Below are 21,616 nucleotides of genomic sequence, written 5' to 3' on the forward strand. Positions count from 1 at the left end.
GGAGCTGCTGCTGGGTGACGACGTCTCCGATAGAGTAGCCGGGGGCTCCGACCTGTGGGGCATTTGAAGGGGTAGAACAAACTCTCAGAGGAAAGATTGTAACCGGAAATTTGGACTTGGGAGTCATCGGGAGAGAAGAAAGGACCAGGAACCTTACTTGAGGAGGTGCCCACAGGGTGGCCGAGGCCACGTGACCCACTGCAGCGTCCGGAGGGCCCTCTCCTCAGCAGCTCTCCCGGGTCCTGCCTGTCGCTGTGCTGCTGCGTCCTCTTAACGGGTCAGCAGGGATTAATTGGCGGGAAATAGTCGTAATTTTTTCAGTTATACTTGCAGTATCGGCTGATTTGTGTTTTTGTTTATACTGTTTAGCCACGACCCAGGTGGAAGCCAAATTGTGTGCTGTGGAAGAAGATACTTTCGAGGTTTACCTCTATGTAACCATAAAAAATGAAAAAGTGAGTGAAAGAATTGTATTTTTAAAATATTTTATCATTATTTTAAATTTTACTCTAACAAAAAAATGCCAAGGAAGGCCCTGTAATTCACACAGCATAGAAATTATCTGAATCTTTTGAGGTCTGCCTTCCGTTAGAAGTTAGCCAGGACTGTGCTTGCTTCTTTTGATTAGTTTGAAAAATTATGTCAGCATTTTATTCAGTGGTGGACAAGAAGTTATTCTGCGGAGATGAATATGGAACTTTTTATACGAGGACTTAATTTTTATAAACACACTCACCTGATGTGGGGTTAAGTTTACTGCCTTTTCTCCCCAGGTTTTGCCATTGTCTGTGGTGTGTGCTCATTGTAAGGGATTCGGGTGGGTAACGTAGGTGGGAAGAAAGTGAACATTGCATGTGAGCGGCCTTCTCCCTCCCCCCCACCGCCCCCACCCCCCATCAGCTGCTGACGTTTGGCTGGCTGCGCTTTCTGAAGGGCAGCTCAGGGCAGGGGCGGGCGCGGCGTGCAGCTCTAGGGCTGCTCAGAGCCCACAGAGGGCTCCTTAACCACAGATTTATATTTTAAATTGTATTTGAAATAATTACAGAAGAGTTGCAAAAGTAGTGCAGAGATTTATCGAGGGTGTCTCAACACCCAGTGTTAACATCATGTAGTACAGTTATTAAAACCAGAAAATTAACCTTGTACAATATACTATCACAAATCTACAGACCTTGTTTGGTTTTTGTTTGTTTTTAGAGACAGGGTCTCGCTCTGTCGCCCAGGCTGGAGTGCAGTGGTACAGTCACAGCTCACTGCAGCCTCCAACTCCTGGCCTCAAGCGATCCTCCCACATGGGCCTTTCAGAGTGCGGGCATTGCAGGTGTGAGCCATCGAGCTCAACCTTGCAGACCTGATTGGAAAGTTGGCAGTTTCCCCACTAATTTAACTTTTTCTAATCTGGGATCTGATCCCACACCCCACATCCCAACTGTTTGCCGTGTCTCCTTAGTGTCCTCTAGGCTGTGACAGGTCCTCAGTCTTTGCTCGCCTTTCATGACCTGACCCCTTCGAAGAGCACTGGCCAGTTATTTTGTAGAGTGTTACTCAGTTTGGGTTTGGCCGATGTTTCTTCATAATTGGATTGAACCTGTGCATTTTTGGCAAGAGTGCCGCAGAGCGGTACTGTGCCCTTCTCAGTGCGTCACGGCAGGGCGTCATGATGTTGCTATGTCTGATTACCCTCGATGTTCATGGTGCTCCCCTGGCTAAGGCGTTTCCCGGTGTTTCTTGTGTAGTTACTGTTTTCTTCCTTTTGACATTAGTTAGGTATCTTACGGGGAGATACTTTGGGACTGTGCAAATATCCATCAGTGATTCTTGTCTGTAAAAACCTCTTGTTGTGGTGTTTGCCTAGTTCCACCAATCTATAACAAAGAACTGTCCCCCCTCACCCATTTATTAATTCAACAGTTTACATCAGTGTGGACTTTTGGATATTTATTTTAATTTGGGGTTATCGTCCATCACTATCACTATTGTCTTGCTCAAATTGCCTCAGATTTTGGGCATTAGACACTTCTTCCGAGTGGCTTTCATAACCTTTCAATGCGCCCCATCCTTGCTTGGACGCTCCTTACTCTCTGGTGCCACAATATGCTCCAGGATCATGCTGTCCCGTTCCAGACCCAGCCCTGGGATCAGCCACTTCTCCAAGAAGCCCTGGTTCCTTTTGCGGGAGAGTGCAATTGAGATGTCAAGATGAGGGCACTGGGTGTGCTTGTTGCTGCTGGGAAGTCATCGATTATAGATCCGCTCGGAGAAAGAGTTCAGAAATACATGTATGCACACTAAGTCATGCACACGTGCAATCTGTATTTCTGTATCCATCTGTACATATATTAAGAGCTTTGATAACCCTAACTTCAATCTAGCACCACAGGGTTCTTTCTAACCATTTTTTTTTTTTTTTTTTTTTTTTGAGACAGAGTCTCGCTTTGTTGCCCAGGCTAGAGTGAGTGCCGTGGCGTAGCCTAGCTCACAGCAACCTCAAACTCCTGGGCTCGAGTGATCCTTCTGCCTCAGCCTCCCGGGTAGCTGGGACTACAGGCATGTGCCACCATGCCCGGCTAATTTTTTTTTTTTTATATATATATCAGTTGGCCAATTAATTTCTTTCTATTTATAGTAGAGACGGGGTCTCGCTCTTGCTCAGGCTGGTTTCGAACTCCTGACCTTGAGCAATCCGCCCGCCTCGGCCTCCCAAGAGCTAGGATTATAGGCGTGAGCCACAGCGCCCGGCCTCTTTCTAACCATTTTTTCCCCTTATTCTTAACACCCTTCTCTAATAGTGAGAAACCTTCTCTCCTTAGCCACAGTATACTCATTTGACTAATCCTATTCACAGAAGGTTGTTTCAGAATTGCTAACCCACAGTCCTGTGCAAAAGGAATTTTTCTTTAGCTTTAGCATCATGCAGCCAAAATATTATTTTCCAAAGCTCTTTAGGTTTGTTTTTCTCTTTCCTACCCTCTTCAGTGTGATGGTTATTCTTTTGTAATAGGTTCATTTGTCACTGTTTATGTTGCATTTTGAATTCCCCACGTCTTGGTTGGTCTTATCTGTGACTTTTCATTGCTTATTTTACAACTTGGTAAAAATACCAGAATGTTGACTATAGGGCCAGTCTTATAAAACATCTTTCTTAAAATAAATTCTCTATTGTCTTGCTCTCTTCTTGCTTTTCAAAAGTAGATCTTTTCTCTCACCATGTATGCTGCATGCTGATGATGACTTGCTCTTACTTCAAAGGTGACAAAGTGCAGAAGGCAGGGAGGTCCATGGGAGGGCCTACGGTGGATGTATGAGGTCATAATGCCAGAGAAAGAAAATCGGGGCCCACAGTCCTTTTCTAGCTCCCAGAGGGTACACGAGGATGTGTCCCAGAGTGTACTCTTTCTGCCTGGCTTCTTTCATTCAGCAGAATTATTTTTAGACACATGCACATTGCTGCGTGTGTCCATGGTTCATTGCTTTTATTGTCAGGTGCTCTCCCATTGTACGGATGTACTGCAGTGTATGTATCTGTTCACTTGTTGATGGACATTTGAGCAGGTGGCCAGTTTAGGGCTATTGCCCGAGTATCTACTCACACGAGTCCTCCTGTGGACCTGTGCTTTTGTTTCTCTTGGGTAAATTCCTGGGAGTCATACTTTTGGATGGTATTGTAGGTATTAAGAAACTGCCAAATTGTTTTCAAAGTGGTTGACCATTTTACATTCCCATCAGCAATGAGAGTTCCAGGTGTCCTCTGTGTCACTCGTATGGTCATTCTGATAGGTGTGTAGTGGTATCTCATTGTGATTTAAATTTGCATTTCCCTAATGACTTATGATACTTTTATGCTTATTTGCAACCTGTGTTTTTGATAATGTATTCATTCAGATCTTTTGCCCATTTTTTAATTGAGTTTTTATTGAGTTTTAGGAGTTCTTTATATATTCTAGATACATGGCCATCCACATACTTGATTTTAAAATATTTTGCCCCATCTCTTCATTCTCTTTTGAAAAGCAGAAATTTAAAATTTTGAGCAAATTCAATTTGTCAGTTTTTCCTTTTATGGTTAGTGTTGTCTTTGTCCTGCCAGATGTTTGGCCAATTGTGTTAGCTTTTCAGAGCCTTCAAGAAGAGGTTTTTTATGTGTAATGCAGATCCTTGCTGTTTTTCTCATTAGGATTGGTGAGAAGTATTTAGTTCACCACTACCAGAGGATAAGTCAGATTTGTTTCTATCAAATTATTTTCTATTAAAAAAAAAAAAAAAGCCAAGTGTAGTTCTGTGCGCCTCCAGCTACTCAGGAGGCTAAAGTGGGAGGATTGCTTGAGCCTGGGAGTTCAAGGCCAGCCTGGGCAACAGTAAGACCTCATCTCCTAAAAAAAAAAAAAAAAAAAAAAACACAAAAAACAAAAAAAGGAAAGAAAAGAAAGAGAAAATAAATTATGTTCTATAAAATAATTTTTCTGAAGATTGAAATTTGATGTTACTTTAAAATGTTTTCTTGACAGCCACTTGACTATTTTTGTCTTATCCACGGAATGTTTACATTTTTACAGGTTTGCGTTAATGATGATCTTGTCGCAAAGAACTTCGCTTGTTATATATCACCTACAGAGAATAAAAGCCTTGATTATTTAGAGAAACCAAGATTGAATATAAAGTCAACGTCCTTCTCCAATAAACTCAATCCAGCACTTACACTTTGGCCAATGTTTTTGCAAGGAAAAGATTTTCCAGAAATAGAAAGTGAGTGGATTCTCACCAATATATATTTCCTTTAAATTGTTGTATTTCTAATCGTATTGATATAAGCCGTACAAACTTTTCTCCACATGGGGACAGAGGCTTGGATTCTGTTTAATTATTAAAGTTTAATACTGATGAGCCTGTGACAGGTTTCATAATCCTAACGCTGGTACAGTTTATTTTTGTGAGACCAGGAAAAAAGTGTCCTCAGTTTCTTATTAATGTTGAGTTATGTTGTTATAAGTCTAGGTATTTGTAGTTTAAACATACTAAGAAGACAGGGTTTTAAATGTTTAGATTTTTAGACATTTTAAAAAGAACTGTTTATTACAGTCTGGGCGTGGTGGCTCACGCCTGTAATCCTAGCACTCTGGGAGGCCGAGGCGGGAGGATCACTGGAGCTCAGAAGTTTGAGACCAGCCTCTTGACCCCGTCTCTGAAAAACAAAACAAAAAAAGAACTGTGTATTACAAACGACTCTTTCAGTCCCCCTAGTTAGGTCTTCCGTAATCTTATGGCAAAAGCAGAGGTTATACCAAGAACTCACAATTTTATCTTGGGTTTTACTTTATGCTGAAATTTATTTCAGACTCACATGGCTTAAACTTTCTGGCACGGTCTCTCCAGCATACATGGCGCAAGGGTGTTGTTGGCGACCTGGGGCCAACTCCTGCAATACCGGGTGAGTTCTGCTAGTCCGATTTATTTTGTAGGTAGCATAAAAGAATACTCTAAAGTATCTAAAGATTTGAAAGGTTGTTTAGAAGGGCTGTGGTAATTCTTTTTTCTTAATTCAATATAACCAGTTTATGACGTAGCTGCTGATGGAGGTGATTTGTCCCACAGTCTGTGCTTAGAGATTTGACAGTAACGTAAGGAACACAGCGGGCTCTGGTTCACGTGCAGGACTGACCTGTTCCAGCCCAGCCATAGACCAGCAATCACTATTTGTCCTCAATGTGTACATATGTACTCATGATTGATTTTTATTTTAAGCAATATGGTGCATAAAAATAAGGAAGACACACTTATGAGGGCAGAAATAGCTAGTTTTTAATTCCATGTCTTTAAGATAGTTAATGAATTGGAATTACTGGACATGGGTGGAATTTGTCAGCCACTCTGCTCGGCCCACCCTCTGTGGCAGTCCCTCCACCACATCACTCTTACGTTGGACGTATGAACAGAAAGTCCTCACCTGACACCATTGGTGGGTTCTTGGAAACTGACTTTAAGTGAAATGACTTCATAACGAAATGACCTTGAACGAAATGTTACTTGACATGCTGTACATTGTTAAGGTTAGAGTCATAGTTTCCAAGAACCTGTTGACAATGTTAGTGAGGACCTACCTGCATTCCTGTGGGTGTGCCATTTCATGTGCGTCCATGCTCAACCACAGCCAAATTAAAGCATTAGCCAATTAGGATATTCCCTACACTTAAAAGTATTTTTAATTACTTTGGCAATGTGGTTTATCATAGATAAAGACACTCGAAATTATAAAAACATGTCATCTTGCCTACCTACTTGTTACAATTTTAGGGTCTTTCTTTCCAAAGTTTTGCAGAGGGAATGTATAAAATTTTTACCTCACAGAAATGGGGTCCTATTATACATATTTTTACCTCACAGAAATGGGGTCCTATTATACATATTTCTTTGTAATGTTTTTTACCTAATACATGGCTGAACTTCTTTCTAGGTTGAATATAGCCAGTATAACATTTGATTAAGGACCCAGTCTCCGATGTGAGACTGTCAGGGTGTGCGTCCCACCTCCCCTTCTGGGACACCACCCTTTCGGGAGTCAGTTGGGTGGGCCCTCTGCGTGCAGAGTTTGCTCGGCACAGCGTCTGGCTTGTGGCAGCCCGCAGCACGTGTGGCCATTGTCCCAGATTCTGATTTGCCTCCCGTAGGGGTTCCCAGGTGAGAATTACTGCTGCAGGTAGCCCTTGTTACCGATGTGTTATTTTCATTTGTATTCTTTCCATTTCCACTGGAGCAGTAAAAACACCAGGTATCTACATCACTGTGCTTAATCATTGCCCAGCTTTCCATTGTGTGAACATGTCATAATTATTTCAAGTAGCCTCAGATCGTTGAGTGGTCATTGTTTCCTACTTATTGCAGTCAGTGCTGGAATGAACTGTGAATAAATCTGCAAAGGAAAAGGTTATGATGAACAACAACAAAAAGAGATTTGTTGTATCAAATCAAATGTGAGGTGTGATTGGATTGTCATGTACAAAACAATTGGTACAGTTGGTAATTGGTATGTTCTGTCCATTAACTGTTTAGGTTTTCTTTTTATCTTGATTATTTCTATAGTTTCTTTACAGTATAATAAAAAGTGGATGGTTCAAAATGTATTCTGTTCAGTTACAGAACTCATGTCTAACTTGAGTCTTTTTTGTTTGTTTTTTTTTTGAGACAGAGTCTCACTTTGTTGCCCAGGCTAGAGTGAGTGCCGTGGCATCAGCCTAGCTCACAGCAACCTCAATCTCCTGGGCTCAAGCGATCCTGCTGCCTCAGCCTCCCGAGTACCTGGGACTACAGGCATGTGCCAACATGCCCGGCTAATTTTTTCTCTATATATATTAGTTGGCCAATGAATTTCTTTCACTTTATAGTAGAGACGGGGTCTTGCTCTTGCTCAGGCTGGTTTCGAACTCCTGACCTTGAGCAATCCGCCCGCCTCGGCCTCCCAGAGTGCTAGGATTACAGGCGTGAGCCACCACGCCCGGCCTTAACTTGAGTTTTTGAAGAATGTTAGATGTTAACATATCTAAAGACTTTTTTCTTCCTCTTCTACTCCCGAACCTAGTAGACATAGGTCACTGTTTCCTCATCTGTCATTCATTTCTCTTAGACTCTTTTTTTATATTTTCTATCTTCTATTTGTCTGATTTCTGAGAGATTTTCTTAATTTTTTAGTTTACCATTTTTTCTCTTTGCTTCTAGCCTAATATTTAGTCCATCTTTTTGAGTTTTCAATTTGATGACTACTTTTTATTCCTTAACATTCTAATTGGCTCTTTTTTGTTTTTCTTTTCACCTGTTTTGTTTCATAAATACTGTCCATTCTTTTATTTCTTGGATATTTTATTTTCAAAGTTTTTTAATTTTACAAATTTTTATTGGTACATAATTGCTGAGAGTAAAATGCACAAATTTAAGTGTACAGTTTAATGAGTTTAACAAAATTTTAAAGCTGTATCACCCAAATCCCTATTAAGATATGAGTTTTTTCACCTCCCTAGAAAGATCTTCTGGTCCCCCTCCCCCCCAAAGGCAGCTGTTGCTCTGCTTTCTATCCTTGCAGCTCAGTTTTTCATGTTTGTGAGCTTTTTTCATCAGTCTTAATGTCTGTCAGATTTCTCCCTGTTGAATGGATTATCCCATCCTTTTATTGCCTAATAGTGTTCCATGGTATGAATATATTGTGGTTTATCCATTCTTCTGTTCATGGACAGTGGGGTTGCTTTCAGGTTGTTAACTATTATAAATAAAGCTGCAATTAGCATTCTTTTGCAAGACTTTGTAGGCATATGTTTTCATTTATTTTTGTGGAACTATTTAAGAGTAAAATGGTCAGATCGTAAAGTATGTGAATGTTTATAGGAATTGCCAAACTGTCATCTGAAATACCTTTCTGTGTGGCTGCTTCCTCAAAACACAGTAGTTGGATTCCAAAAAGGAGCATCCAGGAGAGCAAGTCATGAGTATATGGCACTTTTGTGATCTCGCTGTGGAAGTCCTGTAGCGTCACTTCCTTGTTGTTCTGAGCCCACCCAGCTTCCTGGGAAAGGGATACATTCCTCACCTCTCGATGGGGGTTAGGGTGTGATGCTCAGAGACATTATCGTGGCCCTCTTCGGGAAATACACTCTGCCAAGTTGGGAAAATAGATGAGGTTCCATTCTTAGCAATCTGGTACAGGAATTGTTAGAATTTATAAATCTTTTTACAATAAAGGTTGAAACAGATTTTAAAATTTAATTCCCTCAAGCAAGGTTTACTGCAAAACCCTATTCCATAATAATTTTATGTATTAAAATTTCATAATGGTATTTATTTTTTATTCCTTTTTGTCCTATATTGTATCTATTAATACTATTTTTAAGGCAGCTTTTTTACACTTTTTATTTTGCAGATAAAGCTATAAAATGTAATGCGGATTCATTGAGAGATTCACCAAAAGATAAATCTGAAAAGAAACAGCATTGCAGCTCTTTAAAAGATATAAATAAGGTTGTGTATTTTAAATGTTCCTTAAACATAAAGTTTATATAATACTGATTTTAGAATATTCTCTTTTGAAAGCCATTAGGAACCATGGATTCTATTGGGAACAATGAATAGAAAGTATATTTTCTGTTCAAAAATCCTTGGCTATTATAGTTTTTTCATGAAAAAATACAGTGTGCATGTTTGCTTAATTTGAAAGAACAAGATAACTCTGGCTCATCTTGTGCCACGTTCTTGTTCTTGGTCCAGTGGCCTCCCTACAAAGTTGAGTATTCTCATTTTAGCAAGAGTGTGAATATCTGGGATTTGGGGACATTCTAATAGTTAAGTTCAAATCTAACTAGTCCTTCAGTTTCTTTGACAAAACAGATAGAAGTAATTGCAGAACATTTTAAATACTGATTATCTGAAGGGCCCAGTGTGGTGGCTATAATCCAGCACTTTGGGAGGCCAGGAGTTCAAGTCCAGCCTAGGCAATATAGCGAGACCCCATCTCTACAAAAAATTAAAACATGAGCTGAGCATGGTTGCTCAGGCCTGTAGTCTTAGCTGCTTAGGAGGCTGAGACAAGAGGATCATTTGAGCCTCAGGACTTTGAGGTTATAGTGAGCTGTGATTGTACCCCATTGCACTGCAGCCTGGGTGACAGGGTGAGACTCTGTCTCTAAACACATACATACATATCTGCTATTTGGATGGTTCAATCTAGGGGTTATTAGCAATGGCATAATTGCCCAACTTTCCAGTTCTTTGTCCTTCCATATCTGTGTGTGCGTGAAAACTGGCTGGAACAGTTGTTTATGACAATAATTCCCATGGAATTTTGCTTCCAAAAGAATATATATCTTGCTAGCATACATAGTCTTTCTGACTTTTTTTTTTTTTTTACAGTGTGTTGCATCTTCAGCATACTGGCCAACAAAAAGAGGTATTACCATATATGCTGATCCAGATATACCAGCAGCAAGGTATGATTTGAAAATTCAGTGTAATCAACTACAGATTTAAGTATAATCTTAAGTATAATCTTAATTTAAGTATAACTCTTATACAGTGTTCTATAAGACTGATAGCAGGAAGGTATTCCATTTCCAGAAAATAGTGGCCCAAGAAATTTTGATTAAACATATGTTAGTTTAAAGGAAAATACTGTGACAGTTGGTTAGCACAGCTGATTGAAAACTGGTAGTGGCTCTAGAGTCTGCTTTTACCTTGTTGGACAGAGTCATTCGTGTGAGGCAGGTGCAGCAAAGGTCGGGGCAGCGTCGTCTTGATGTGAGGAGTGGCTGACGTGGGCCCCGTGGCATGAGGTTACAAGTGGGTGGGAAGCAGAGAGTGGTTTGCTGTCTGAGCTCTCACAGTTGAGTATCAAGGGCTTTGACCTTGTCCTCTGTAAGATATATGTCAGTGACATTAATGAAATCACAGAAAGGGTATTGTAATATATACCACTTTGTGTAAAGTACAAGAACTCAAAATAGTTTACTTTCATTTTTCTACTTCTGGACTTTATGATGTCATACATTTACATATATATATAATTTTATATTATAATGCTAGAATCTATTATCACAGTCATTTAAACAGTCAATTATCTTTTGGAGAGATTTAACAAAAAAAAAATCTTTATATTTCTCTATGTAGTTGCATTGTTGTTTTTTACTTTTTGAATAGATCCATATTTCAGTCTGATATCATTTTTCTTCTACCCAAAGGGCTTCCTTTAATATTTCTTATATTGTGAGTCTGCTACTGATCAACTTTTTCAGCTTCTAAAAAATAATTTATTTGCAAATTTCTTTTAGCTTCATTTCTGAAAAAATTATTTTGCTAGGTATAGAATTCCAGGTTGACGGTACTTTTCTCTGTATTTCAAAGATTTGCCCCACAGTTGTCTTACTTGCATTGTTCCTAATGCATTACGTCCTTACATCTTTTTTTGTCTTCTCTTTTTTACTGGTTTGAGCAGTTTAATATGCCTTTGTATAATGTCTGTCATATTTCTTACACCTGAGGTTCATTAATGTTCTTTGCAGCTTTCCGTCTTTTGTTATATTTGGGATGTATTCAGCCACTATTTCTGTGTGTATTTTCGCTGCACCAATCTCTTTCCTCACCTTTTGAGACTCTGATGAAACAAATATCAGTCATTTTGATGTCGCCCCAAGGTCTCTGAGGCTCTTTTCATTTTTATCAACCTTTTTTCTTGCTATTCTTCAGATTAATAATCCTACTAATCTGTCAGTTAGGTGACTCTTCTGTTATCTCTGTTCTGCTATCGAGCCCTTCTGGTGAATATTTTATTTGGTATGTTATATTTTTCATTTCTAAAATTTTCATTTGATGTTTTAATAGTTTATATTTCTTTGCTGAAAACTTATTTTTCCATTCAAGAGTATTCTCTTTTTTTTTTCTTTTTCTTTTTTTCTTTCTTTTTTTTTTTTTTTTTTTTTGAGGCAGAGTCTCACTTTGTTGCCCAGGCTAGAGTGAGTGCTGTGACGTCAGCCTAGCTCACAGCAACCTCAAACTCCTGGGCTCAGGAGATCTTCCTGCCTCAGCCTCCTGGGTAGCTGGTACTACAGGCATGCACCACTATGCTCTGCTAATTTTTTCTATATATATTTTTAGTTAGCTGATTAATTTCTTTCTATTCTTAGTAGAGATGGGGTCTCACTCTTGCTCAGGCTGGTTTTGAGCTCCTGACCTTGAGTGATCCGCCTGCCTCAGCCACCCAGAGTGCTAGGATTACATGCCCCCCCCCTTTTTTTTTTTTGAGACAGAGTCTCACTCTCACCCAGGCTGGAGCGCAGTGGGCTGATCATAGCTCACTGTGGCCTCAAATTCCTGGGCTTAGGTGATCCTTCTGCCTTGGGCTCCCAAAGTGCTCAGGCATGAACCACTGCACCCAGCCCTTTTTCTTATGGAGCATGGTTACAATAGCTGCATGAAAGTGTTTGCTAATTCTGCTTTCCAAATTCCTTTAGGGGTGGTATCTATTGATTGTCTTTTACCCGACAGTCCATCTGATTTTCCTGGTTCTATGTATGTAACTTCGGGTTGTAGGAGTTGTAGTCTGGACTTTTGAATATTATGTTATGAGACTCAGGTTTTTGTTAAAATCTCCTAGAGAATGTTGATTTTTGTTGTTGTCGTCTGTCTTGGCAAGAGGTCAGCAACTCCATTGGGTTGAGACCTCAGATTCTGTTTCACTGTCCGTGGGTGATGGTTGCAATGTTAACCCAATTTCCAAGCCATGGGTGTGCTGCTTTGGGTCTATTCTGCGTATTCTCAACTTGGAGTGAGGCTGGGGCTTGTGTTGGGTCATGAAAAGAAATAGGGGAACCCTCCACCTGTCTCTCTATTTTTGGAATGTCCCTCACATGCACGAGTTGGGTGTTCCTTCTCTCTATTCTTCTGGTCATATATTAATAGAAATTTCTCCTGAAGAAATCGCTATGCAGTAACGTGGGATTGGGCCACTAGGGGAACAAAACAGAGATAGAAATAAGGGAGCAAGAAAGATGGAGATTTCCCCCATGCAGCCTGTGGGCCACAGGGTTCCTGCTTCCCAGTTCCTCCGCCTGCAGGGGCAGGTTTTCTCTTGGGCTTTTAGGTGACTATATTTCTGTTGCCTTCGCTGTGTGCAGCTCCCAGATGGAGCTGACCTTGCGGCAGGGCCTGGAGAGAGAAAGGATGAGGAAAGAACATCAGTGGGGAGTCCCCACATTGCCCGGTTTAAAGGGTGCATCTCCCCAGTCCTCTGGCTTGAAAGAGGGGAGGTCTCTCGCAGAGCTTTTTGTTTGTCTGTTTTTAGAGATGGGGTCTTGCTCTGTTGCCCAGGCTGGAGTGCAGTGGATGGTCACAGCTCACTGCACCCTCCAACTCCTAGGCTCAAGTGAGTCTCTCCTGCTTTAGCCTCCCAGGTCGCGGGGACCACAGGTGTGTGCCACTGCACCTGGCATTCTTGGCATTTCTGATGTCTGCATCTGCCACACAGTTCACCTGTGGGTCAGCACCAGGATATAGAAAAAAAAACAGGAAATGCTCTGTGATTCTGTTGGCTTTTCAAGTGTTTGCTTCTCTGCCTGTTGTTTTGTGCCTTATCCGAGGTCTCTGGCTGTAACAGTAGGAGAGGCAGGCTGTGGTGCACTTGCCTTCCCCTTGGCCAGCACCGGAAGTTTCCACAGTGGTTTCCATACCTAAAGGGCTAAGCTTCAGTTCTCCCAGAAATGTCCTTATGTACATAAACCAATTCCTCAGTGGTGCTTCTTAAATTTTCTCCTAGGAAATAAAGATATTTTCATGCTTGGGTTAAATGGGTTCACAAGTTTTAATGAATGTTTTTCAATTTCTAGCTCTTTAAGTCAGAAGCCAAATGAGAAGCCACTTAGATTGGTGGAGAAGAAAGAATATGATGAGAAGAATGGTTGCGTGAAGTAAGAATTTTTTTCTTGCCCTGAATTGTGTATTTGTATTTAAATAATTATAATAAAATTATAAGCAAAATGAATTTACATATTTTATTATTAATTTCAAACCTGTATTCCCATCAAAAAATATACACACAGTAAATCTCCTGTAGGATTTGAAGTAAGTTTTTTCTTTTCCGTTCACTGGGGTAGATTTTTCTGTTTGAAGCTTTGTTCCAGTGTTAGTAGTGGTTTTCTACTTCTTCCTGATTCTCGTGGTGAATTTTACAATATGAGTTAGAGGGACAGGTGCCAGTGGCTCATGCCTGTAATCCTAGCACTTTAGGAGGCCAAGGCGGGAGGATTGCTTGAGGTCAGGAGTTTAAGACTGGTCTGAGCAAGAGCGAGACCCTATCTCTACAAAAAAAACAAAAATTAGTGGAGCGTGGTGGTACGCACCTGTAGTCCCAGCTACTCGGGAGGCTGCGGCAGGAGGTTTGCTTGAGCCCAGGAGTCTGAGGTTGCAATGAACTGTGTTGATGCTACAGCATTCTAGCCCAGGCAGTAGAGTGAGACCCTGTTTCAAAAAAGGAAAAAAAGAATCTTTTGGGCTATTGATTTTCTATGGGTTGGTGATGGGTTTCTTCCCATTTTTCTGATGTTAAATAAGTCCACCACCTCCTAGAGAAACTATTAACAACAGAGTATAACTTTATTTTATACTTGTGTAATCTATAAAATATTTTCATACCAATTTTTATGACACTTTTTACCATACGAGCCTAAACAGTTTCACATGCCAAGTAACTGCGGCTACTCTAGAGCCACAGAGCAACAAAGAGTTCAAGACAGTTCGGAGGTGGGGAGGTCACAACGTGTCCACTGACTGGCCTGGGGCCGGAGGGAAGGCGTTGACCATGCGGCTGTGCGGGCTGGGCTGCCCAGTGTCCCAGAGGCCATGCTAATGGCTTTCAGGACCTCTTACCCCTTAGGAGCATCTCACAGTGCTCTAGGGCCAAGGTATCAGAGGCTGCCACGGAGCCCCCAGAGCTGGGGATGGGCATCAGTGCACCTGCTTGATGCTCTCCTCCCAGGGCAGGCCACCACCCCAGTACCTGAAGGTTCCCTGTTCCAGTCGTTATTTCCTTTGGAACAAAAGGCCCTGCAGTATTCATGCAACTCATTTCTTTCTTTTATTATTTTAAATTACAAGCTGGTAAATTAACCCTGAAATATTCTATTCCCTTTTGTTTTTGTATTAGAGAGTTCTGTCTCATCTCCTGTTCTGCTAAATGCTCTTTATTTAGAATCCACTGATTAAACTACATGAGTTATTCTGTCAGTCCGCTGTGGGTTCCAGAGAACCTTGAAGTGGTTCAAGATTAAAGAGCAAAGAAGAAAGAAGGCAGTGGTTTTCTTAGAACATGAAGATGAGCTGGTGATCATGTGATCCTTCTCCTTGACCAGAGTAAATGGTCCTGGGTTGCCTGTGCTGTTTCCAAAGTCCGGAGGACCATGTGCCTGCCACCTCTGGCCAGAGTAGTGAAGACACCCTTTCCTTGAGGGTGCTTGGTCATGGGTTTGCAGATGTCACATCCCTGTAACTTAATATGTGATGATGATAACAGCAACGTTAGAACAGGGGACACAGTGACCATGGCATGCTGCCAGAAATCCTGCTTAATCCCCTCTGTTTGAAGCCTGTCATTTTCTTTTCTTGCCTGCTTCTTGCACCGATGGCATTGCTTAAGTTTGTAAATTCTAGCAAGCGCTTCTGTTTTTTTCCTTAGATTGTTCTGTCACATAACATATTTGGAAACCCCGAAATTACAGTAAGTTGAGTAGGAGGTCACCCCAGATGCGGTCTTTCCCAGGCCAGGATCTCACACCACCCTCTCCTTTGGAATCCTGGATCCTTGGGTGGTGGAGAGCACGTCACGGTCCACATCCAGAGTTCAAGGGCCCAAGTGGCAGATTTCTCTTTAGTGCTTTGGGGAATCCAAGAGAAACTGCTCTGTCCACTTAGAGCTTCTGGAGGTGACTAGGCAGCATAGATTGGGTCTGAGATACAATTTCCACCATGTTGCCAACTTCAGCTTCCCTGGGGCATATGCTGGGGGTTGCAGATGAAACTCAACTCTGGTTGGTTGGTAGTGACTCCCTGAGCATGATTGATTTATGTATTCTAGACAGGGTCTCTGTCACCAGGCTGGGGTGCAGTGGTACAATCATAGCTCACTGCAGCCCCAAACTCCTGGGCTTAAGCCATCCTCCACCTTAGCCTCCCGAGTAGCTTAGACTACAGGTGTGCACCACCATGCCCTGCTCATTTCTTTGTTGTAGCGGTGGAGTTTCACTGTGCTGTCCAGGCCCCTGCAGCATTATTTCATAGAGAATTTTGACACTACAGCTGAAGTGCTAGGGAGAGTACTTTTATGATTGATTAAAATGTGCTATGCCAGGCACAGTGGCTCATGCCTATAATCCCGGCATTTAGGGAGTCCTAGGTGGGAGGATCGCCTGGAGTGAGTTCAAGATTACAGTGAGCTATGATTGTACTGCTGCCCTCTAGCTTGGGTGACAGAGCAAGAGCCTATCTGTTAAAAACAAAAAACAAAAAAGATGTCCTGGGTATAGGAGAATGGGGTGTGGTGGCCAGCTTGCCACTTATTTGTCATGTATAATGTCATACATTACATGTATAATGTAAGTGTAGCTTTCTTGGCACTTCTTTGCCTTTCCATCTTTCCTGTACCCTGGTACCTCCTATAATATACATTATTGTTCATTTGTCTTCCTTTAAACATTTTAACATTTGCCTACTTTGTACCATCCATTTAGTTAAGACAGACATTTTCCATATTCTTTTTTATAATATTGCTTTAATATCAGAGTTTGGACAGCAGTGCTTATTAAAGCCTAAAGTGAAACACCCTTCACACAGACTGTTGAGTCCTGGTGTTGGGAGCTGTCCTTCCTGACCAGAGCCCTCTGCCCGCACACGTGGTGGACAGTGAGGACTCAGCTCTGTTGTCCCACCCCTCCTTCCCTCTTGAAATCCCACCCACACTTTTGTTCCTCCCTTGATGCTACCCCCCTGCATCGTGATCCTGGTGAGATGAGTGTTCAGTGTACGTGGGCTCGGAGCAGATAAGTGCCCTCAGGCTGTCGAGCCATGCAGTAATAGGGCACGGTCACCTCTCTGTTCTCACATAGCTTTTTGGTTTACCTGAAGGTAATAATTATCTTCTAGTGTTCTTTCTTTTCTTAGTTTTCTATCCTTCTCTACTGATTGATCTCCAGACTTCTCCTCTGTTGTCTGAACTCAGTTAAACTCAGTGTTCTTGCTCACGTGTCCTCAAAAACCTCTCCAGAGCCTTCCATCCTGCTTGGTCTGTGTCTGATGCATTAGCCTGTGTTCATCGTCACCAGCATCCTGTGACTTTCTCAAATCCACTCTTTTCCAATCCAATCCACTCTTTTCCAGGTATTCTACTTTCTTCTTACCTGGCTTATTCCCTTGTTTTGGTGGTGAACATCCTCCAGTAGCTTCCTGGGAAGGGAAACATGGAACACATTTTTAGAGACTTTGCATAAATGCTTTTAGACTATCCTCACACTTGATCAGTAGTTCGGGTGTGGATTTTGAAGGCCTTTCTGCTTTATCTTCTAGTTTCCAGTGTTGTCATTGAGAATTCTACTCCATTCTGATTCCTTATTCTCTGTATATGACTCTCTTCTCCCTCTCTCTCTCTGATATCTAGAGAATCTTTCCTTCATTCCCAGTGCTTGGAGATTTCACGATGCTGTGCCTTTGTGTGGTTCCATTGTTGTGGTTGGCACTTGGTAGACCCTTTCAATCTGTGACCCGTGTCCCTCATTTCTGGGAAGCCCTCTTGACTTTTTCATTGCTCTCCTCTGCTGCATGTTGTATATCTGTGGCTCAGATGATGGACCTCCTAGATTGGTTGTGTAATTTTTTAAATATATTTTTCTTCTGTTTTTTATCTCAGTAAAAAAAATAATAAAGCACAAGTTTTACTTTTAGGAATGTTTTCACAACTTTGTCCTCTTATTGAGTTTATTATTGTCACATTTTTAAATTGCAAGAGTTTTCCTTTTGTTGTCTTTTTCTTATAGTGTCCTATCCTTGTTCCATATATATGATGCTTTCTCTCATTTTTCTAAGGATACTAATCATTTGGGGGCAAGTTTTTTTTCTCTTCCTACACTGTTTCTTGCAATTTGCATTACTCCTGTTTTTATTTTTTGTCTCTGTAAGGTTAGAGGCTTTCCTCCGATGTCTCGTGGTCCTGGACTGTCTGCTCATGTTTTAACTTGGAGGCTTGTTGACTGTGGGCCTCACCATGGATTGAGCTGCTTGTGGTGGGGGACCTTTGCAGTCTGTGTCTCTGGCCTCTTCTCTTAGGGCTGTCAGGTTTCCCAAGGAAGGCTCTGCTGTCCTTGGAAGGCGCTGAGTGGCAGAAGCCATCTGGGGTCTCGGTATTTAGCACCTTCCTCTTTTCAGCACATTGCCTCCGTTCTCAGCCCTGTCTCCAGTGCCCTGGTCCTCTTAGCTTCCCACTACCCTGCCACAGCCAGAGGAGCCTCCTGGCCCTAATTCCTAAGAGTTCTGAAGGTCAGAGCTGGGTCTCTCAAGGTTGGGTCAGTTGAGCTGTCTTGGATCTGTCGAGTCTGTGACTGTTTGCCCACCTGTTTTCTAGCTTCTGAAATTTTGTTTTGGAATGTTGTCTGCTCTGTGGTTCTTGCCTTTGTTGCGGCTTTTTAAAAAATAGCTTTATGGAGATATAATTCATAGACCGTAAAGTTTACCCTTTTAAAATGTATAATTCAGTGGTTTTTAGTATATCCACAGAGTTTGCAACTGTCACCATTGTCTCATTTCTGAACAATTTCATCACCCCCCCCCAAATTCGTGTCTGTTAGCAGTCACTCTATTTCTCCAGCTCCTCATCTGCCTCTAATTTTTCTGTCTCTATGGATTTGCCTATTTTGGATATTATGTATAAATAGAGCCAAAAGAATACATGGTCCTTTGTGACTGGCTTTGTTCACTTAGTGTAATGTTTTCAAAATTCATCTCTGTTGTAGCATAAGTAAAGACTTCATTCCTTTTTATGTCTGAACAATACTCCCTTACACGGAGAGAGTACATTTTATTTATCCATGCATTGGTCGATGACATTTGGGTCTTGTGGCTTTTGCATTTAAAAACCCATATACAGGAATGGGGTTTTAAGAAAGTGCACGATTTGATGTGCGTATTTAATCCACACTCTTTACCCTGAAGTCCCCATCACCTGTGTGGTTTGAGTTTTGCTGCTGTCACTGTCCTTACCCATAGTGCAGCTGGGGCTGTTATGGAGGAAGCAATTTCAGGTTTGTGCCTCTCAGTTAGCAGAGGTGGTAGCAGACAAGTCCTGTCTGGTCTCATTTTCTTATCCATAAAATAAAGACAGTGAAGTAGAGCAGTGGGTCCTGAGCTTGGCTGGGCCTGTCTCAGACACTCTCAGAAGGACCTAGACGGCAGGGTTGACACAGCACAGGGACAGGCCTGGCCCAGGTGGGAGACGCCACAGCCCTTGTACCTCAGTGTAACCCAACGGAATGGAACGAGTAGTCATTGTACCACTGTGCCTTGGGATACTTAGTCCATTTTACCTCTGTCAAGGAAGAATTAAAAAATAGCTCAATTGAGGAAATGTAAACACCTGTTTCTTCAAATTGTTTTTAACTATTTTACAGATTACTACAGTTTTTAAATCCTGATCCTCTGAGAGCTGATGGAATCTCTGATCTGCAGCAGGTATCACAAGCCCTAAAAAAGTGAAAAAAGAGAGAAAATGGTTTATTCTTTAAATTTTTTTCCTTTCTTAGTTGAGCATAGTGGTGTGCACCTGTAGTCCCAGCTACTAGGGAGGCCAAGGCGGGAGGATCACTTGAGCCCAGAAGTTTGAGGCTGCAGTCGGGGTGAAAGAGCAAGACCCCATTTCTTAAAAAAAAAAAATTTCTTCTCCTTCCTCCCTCCAGTCTTGAGATTAAAAGAGAAATCTCTTAGCTGGGGGACTTTACCCAAAGACATCCTTTTGAAATTATCTGGTGGGTTGTTCCAGAGAAATTGCTCTTTTTTTTTATTTGAGTAATATTAAGAGATGATCTTCCTTTCATTTTGGTAGTTTTGGTTTTTTTGTTTGTTTGTTTGTTTTTTTTATATATATAAGCATATTTACCCAGGGTTTTACATTGAAATCTGTATTTTTTTCATTTTCCTTAAGTTCTTGATATTCTGTGTAATACCTCCTCGTCTGCTTTACATACCCAGTTGCAGAAGTTGAAGTCGGGCGTGCAGCCTCCGGTCGTGGTGCTCCGAAACAAGATCGAGCCTTGCCTGACCGTGGACACGTCGCCACTCTCAGCAGACTTGAAAAAGGTGACAGTGCTCTTAAAACCAAACTCATGGCATAACCTTGCTTGGCCTCGTGTCCCGGTCTGTGCTCTTTATCTGGCCAGGTTCTGCATGCTTTGTCCGGCCAGGTGGGGCAGGGACCCCTGTGGAGCGCAGAGAGCTGCGATGAGGACGATGCCAGCAGCTGGCCCTCAGAAGAAAGCAGGTCACATCAGACTGTGTCTTCCTCCGTAGCACCTGGATGTCCTTGTACACACCCATCTCGGCTTACCTGATGGCTGCTGCCAGACGGAAAGGAGACAATTCTTGAGGGTTAATTAATGCAGAAATAATTTCTGGACCTAGTGGATGTGAATCCCCAAATTAATAGAGTCTACCTACTACACAGGCCCAGCACAATGAGTGAACAAAGATATTAGATTTATTGTTGTGAAGCATCTAAACTTGAGGGATTCAGAGACTGTGACAGCTTCTAGAAAGAAGAAACTGGTCCTACACACAGGACAAGGAATCAGAATGGCTTCAGACTTCTCCACAATGCACCAGAGGAGCAATGACTACAAACTTTTGATGAAAAGTTATTTCCAGCCAGATATGCTGGCTCATGCCTGTAGTCCTAGAACTCTGGGAGGCTGAGGCAGGAGGATCGCTTGAGCTCAGGAGTTCAAGACCAGCCTGAGCAAGAGGGAGACCCCATCTCTACTGAAAATAAAAAGATTAGCTGGGCATGGTGGTGCATGCCTGTAGTCCCAGCTACTTGGGAGGCCAAGGTAGGAGGATCAGTTAAGCCCAGGAGTTTGAGGTTGCTGTGAGCTGCGATGATGCCATGGCACTCTAGCTAGACAACAGAGTGAGGCTGTGTCTCAAGAACAACAAAAAAGTTAGTTCCAACCTAGAGGTCCAAACTCAGATTATCAGTGAAGTGTCAGGGTAGAAATGAAGATATTTTCAGACATGTAACATCTCAAAAAATTAATTCAAGAAGCTATTGAAATATGTTCTCCACTGAAACAGAGAAGTTAAACCATGTGAGTTGCAGACAAAAGGGCAATGGCAGGGATGGTCCCAGGAGAACAGCTGGATCCCAGGCGCAGACAGCACTGGGCTTCGGGACCCGGGAGGAGGACCTCCCGCAGGTGACACTGCTGCCAAAGTCAGCGTTTTGGAAGGTAACATCTGTGCGACTGGAAAGCTCTGTTGGAACATTCGGGCTTTAGTGACAGTTACATTGAAAAATAAGCTAATAAAAGCATGTTTCTGAAGAGCTTTGCAAGCAGAGCTGATAAGCTGGTGGATTGTTAGGAGAAAAAAACACATCCTGATTCCATTGAGCTTTTAGCTCTTGGTCATGGACCACCTATTAGATCCGTTTAATTTGGGGCACACAGAAGCACAAGTCCTTTAATAGGAGTTTGGTATCCTATTAAAGATTCAGGGAATTTAGCAAGGTAGATCTTGGAAAATGCCAGATTAGGCAGTATATAGTGGTCGTTGGAATAAAGTGAGCAACGAGATGGGGATTTTGTTAGTTTCTCCACTTTATCACAGCCCTTGGTTGTCGATGTTTTGTAGGCTCTTCAAAGAAAGAAATTTCCGGGACCCAGCCACACGGAGTCTTACTCTTGGCCTCCCATAGCGCGAGGCTGTGATGTGGTTGTCATTTCTCACTGTGGAAACGACCCTTTGGTGTACCTTCCGCCAGTGCTCACCATTCTGCAGACGGGGGGCTGCTACAAGTCCCTCCCGAGCAGAAACGGAGTAAGTTGAAGATGGTTTTGTTTCTGAA

At 42.0% G+C, this 21,616-nt stretch overlaps 1 protein-coding gene across 1 annotated transcript in view; it reads left to right on the forward strand.

Annotated features, from left to right (window-relative positions):
• TDRD12 (tudor domain containing 12) overlaps positions 1-21,616 on the forward strand; it is a 58,865-nt gene that overhangs the window by 14,369 nt on the left and 22,880 nt on the right. The window contains exons 6-14 of the mRNA XM_020283324.2: positions 370-455; positions 4,554-4,743; positions 5,333-5,425; positions 8,900-8,997; positions 9,886-9,962; positions 13,350-13,430; positions 19,170-19,230; positions 19,747-19,854; positions 21,403-21,588. Coding sequence (XP_020138913.2) covers positions 370-455; positions 4,554-4,743; positions 5,333-5,425; positions 8,900-8,997; positions 9,886-9,962; positions 13,350-13,430; positions 19,170-19,230; positions 19,747-19,854; positions 21,403-21,588 — 980 coding nt within the window. The remainder of the gene's footprint in view (positions 1-369; positions 456-4,553; positions 4,744-5,332; positions 5,426-8,899; positions 8,998-9,885; positions 9,963-13,349; positions 13,431-19,169; positions 19,231-19,746; positions 19,855-21,402; positions 21,589-21,616) is intronic.

The sequence above is a fragment of the Microcebus murinus genome, chromosome 16 (assembly GCF_040939455.1).
Source record: "Microcebus murinus isolate Inina chromosome 16, M.murinus_Inina_mat1.0, whole genome shotgun sequence".
Classification (NCBI taxonomy): Eukaryota; Metazoa; Chordata; class Mammalia; order Primates; family Cheirogaleidae; genus Microcebus; species Microcebus murinus.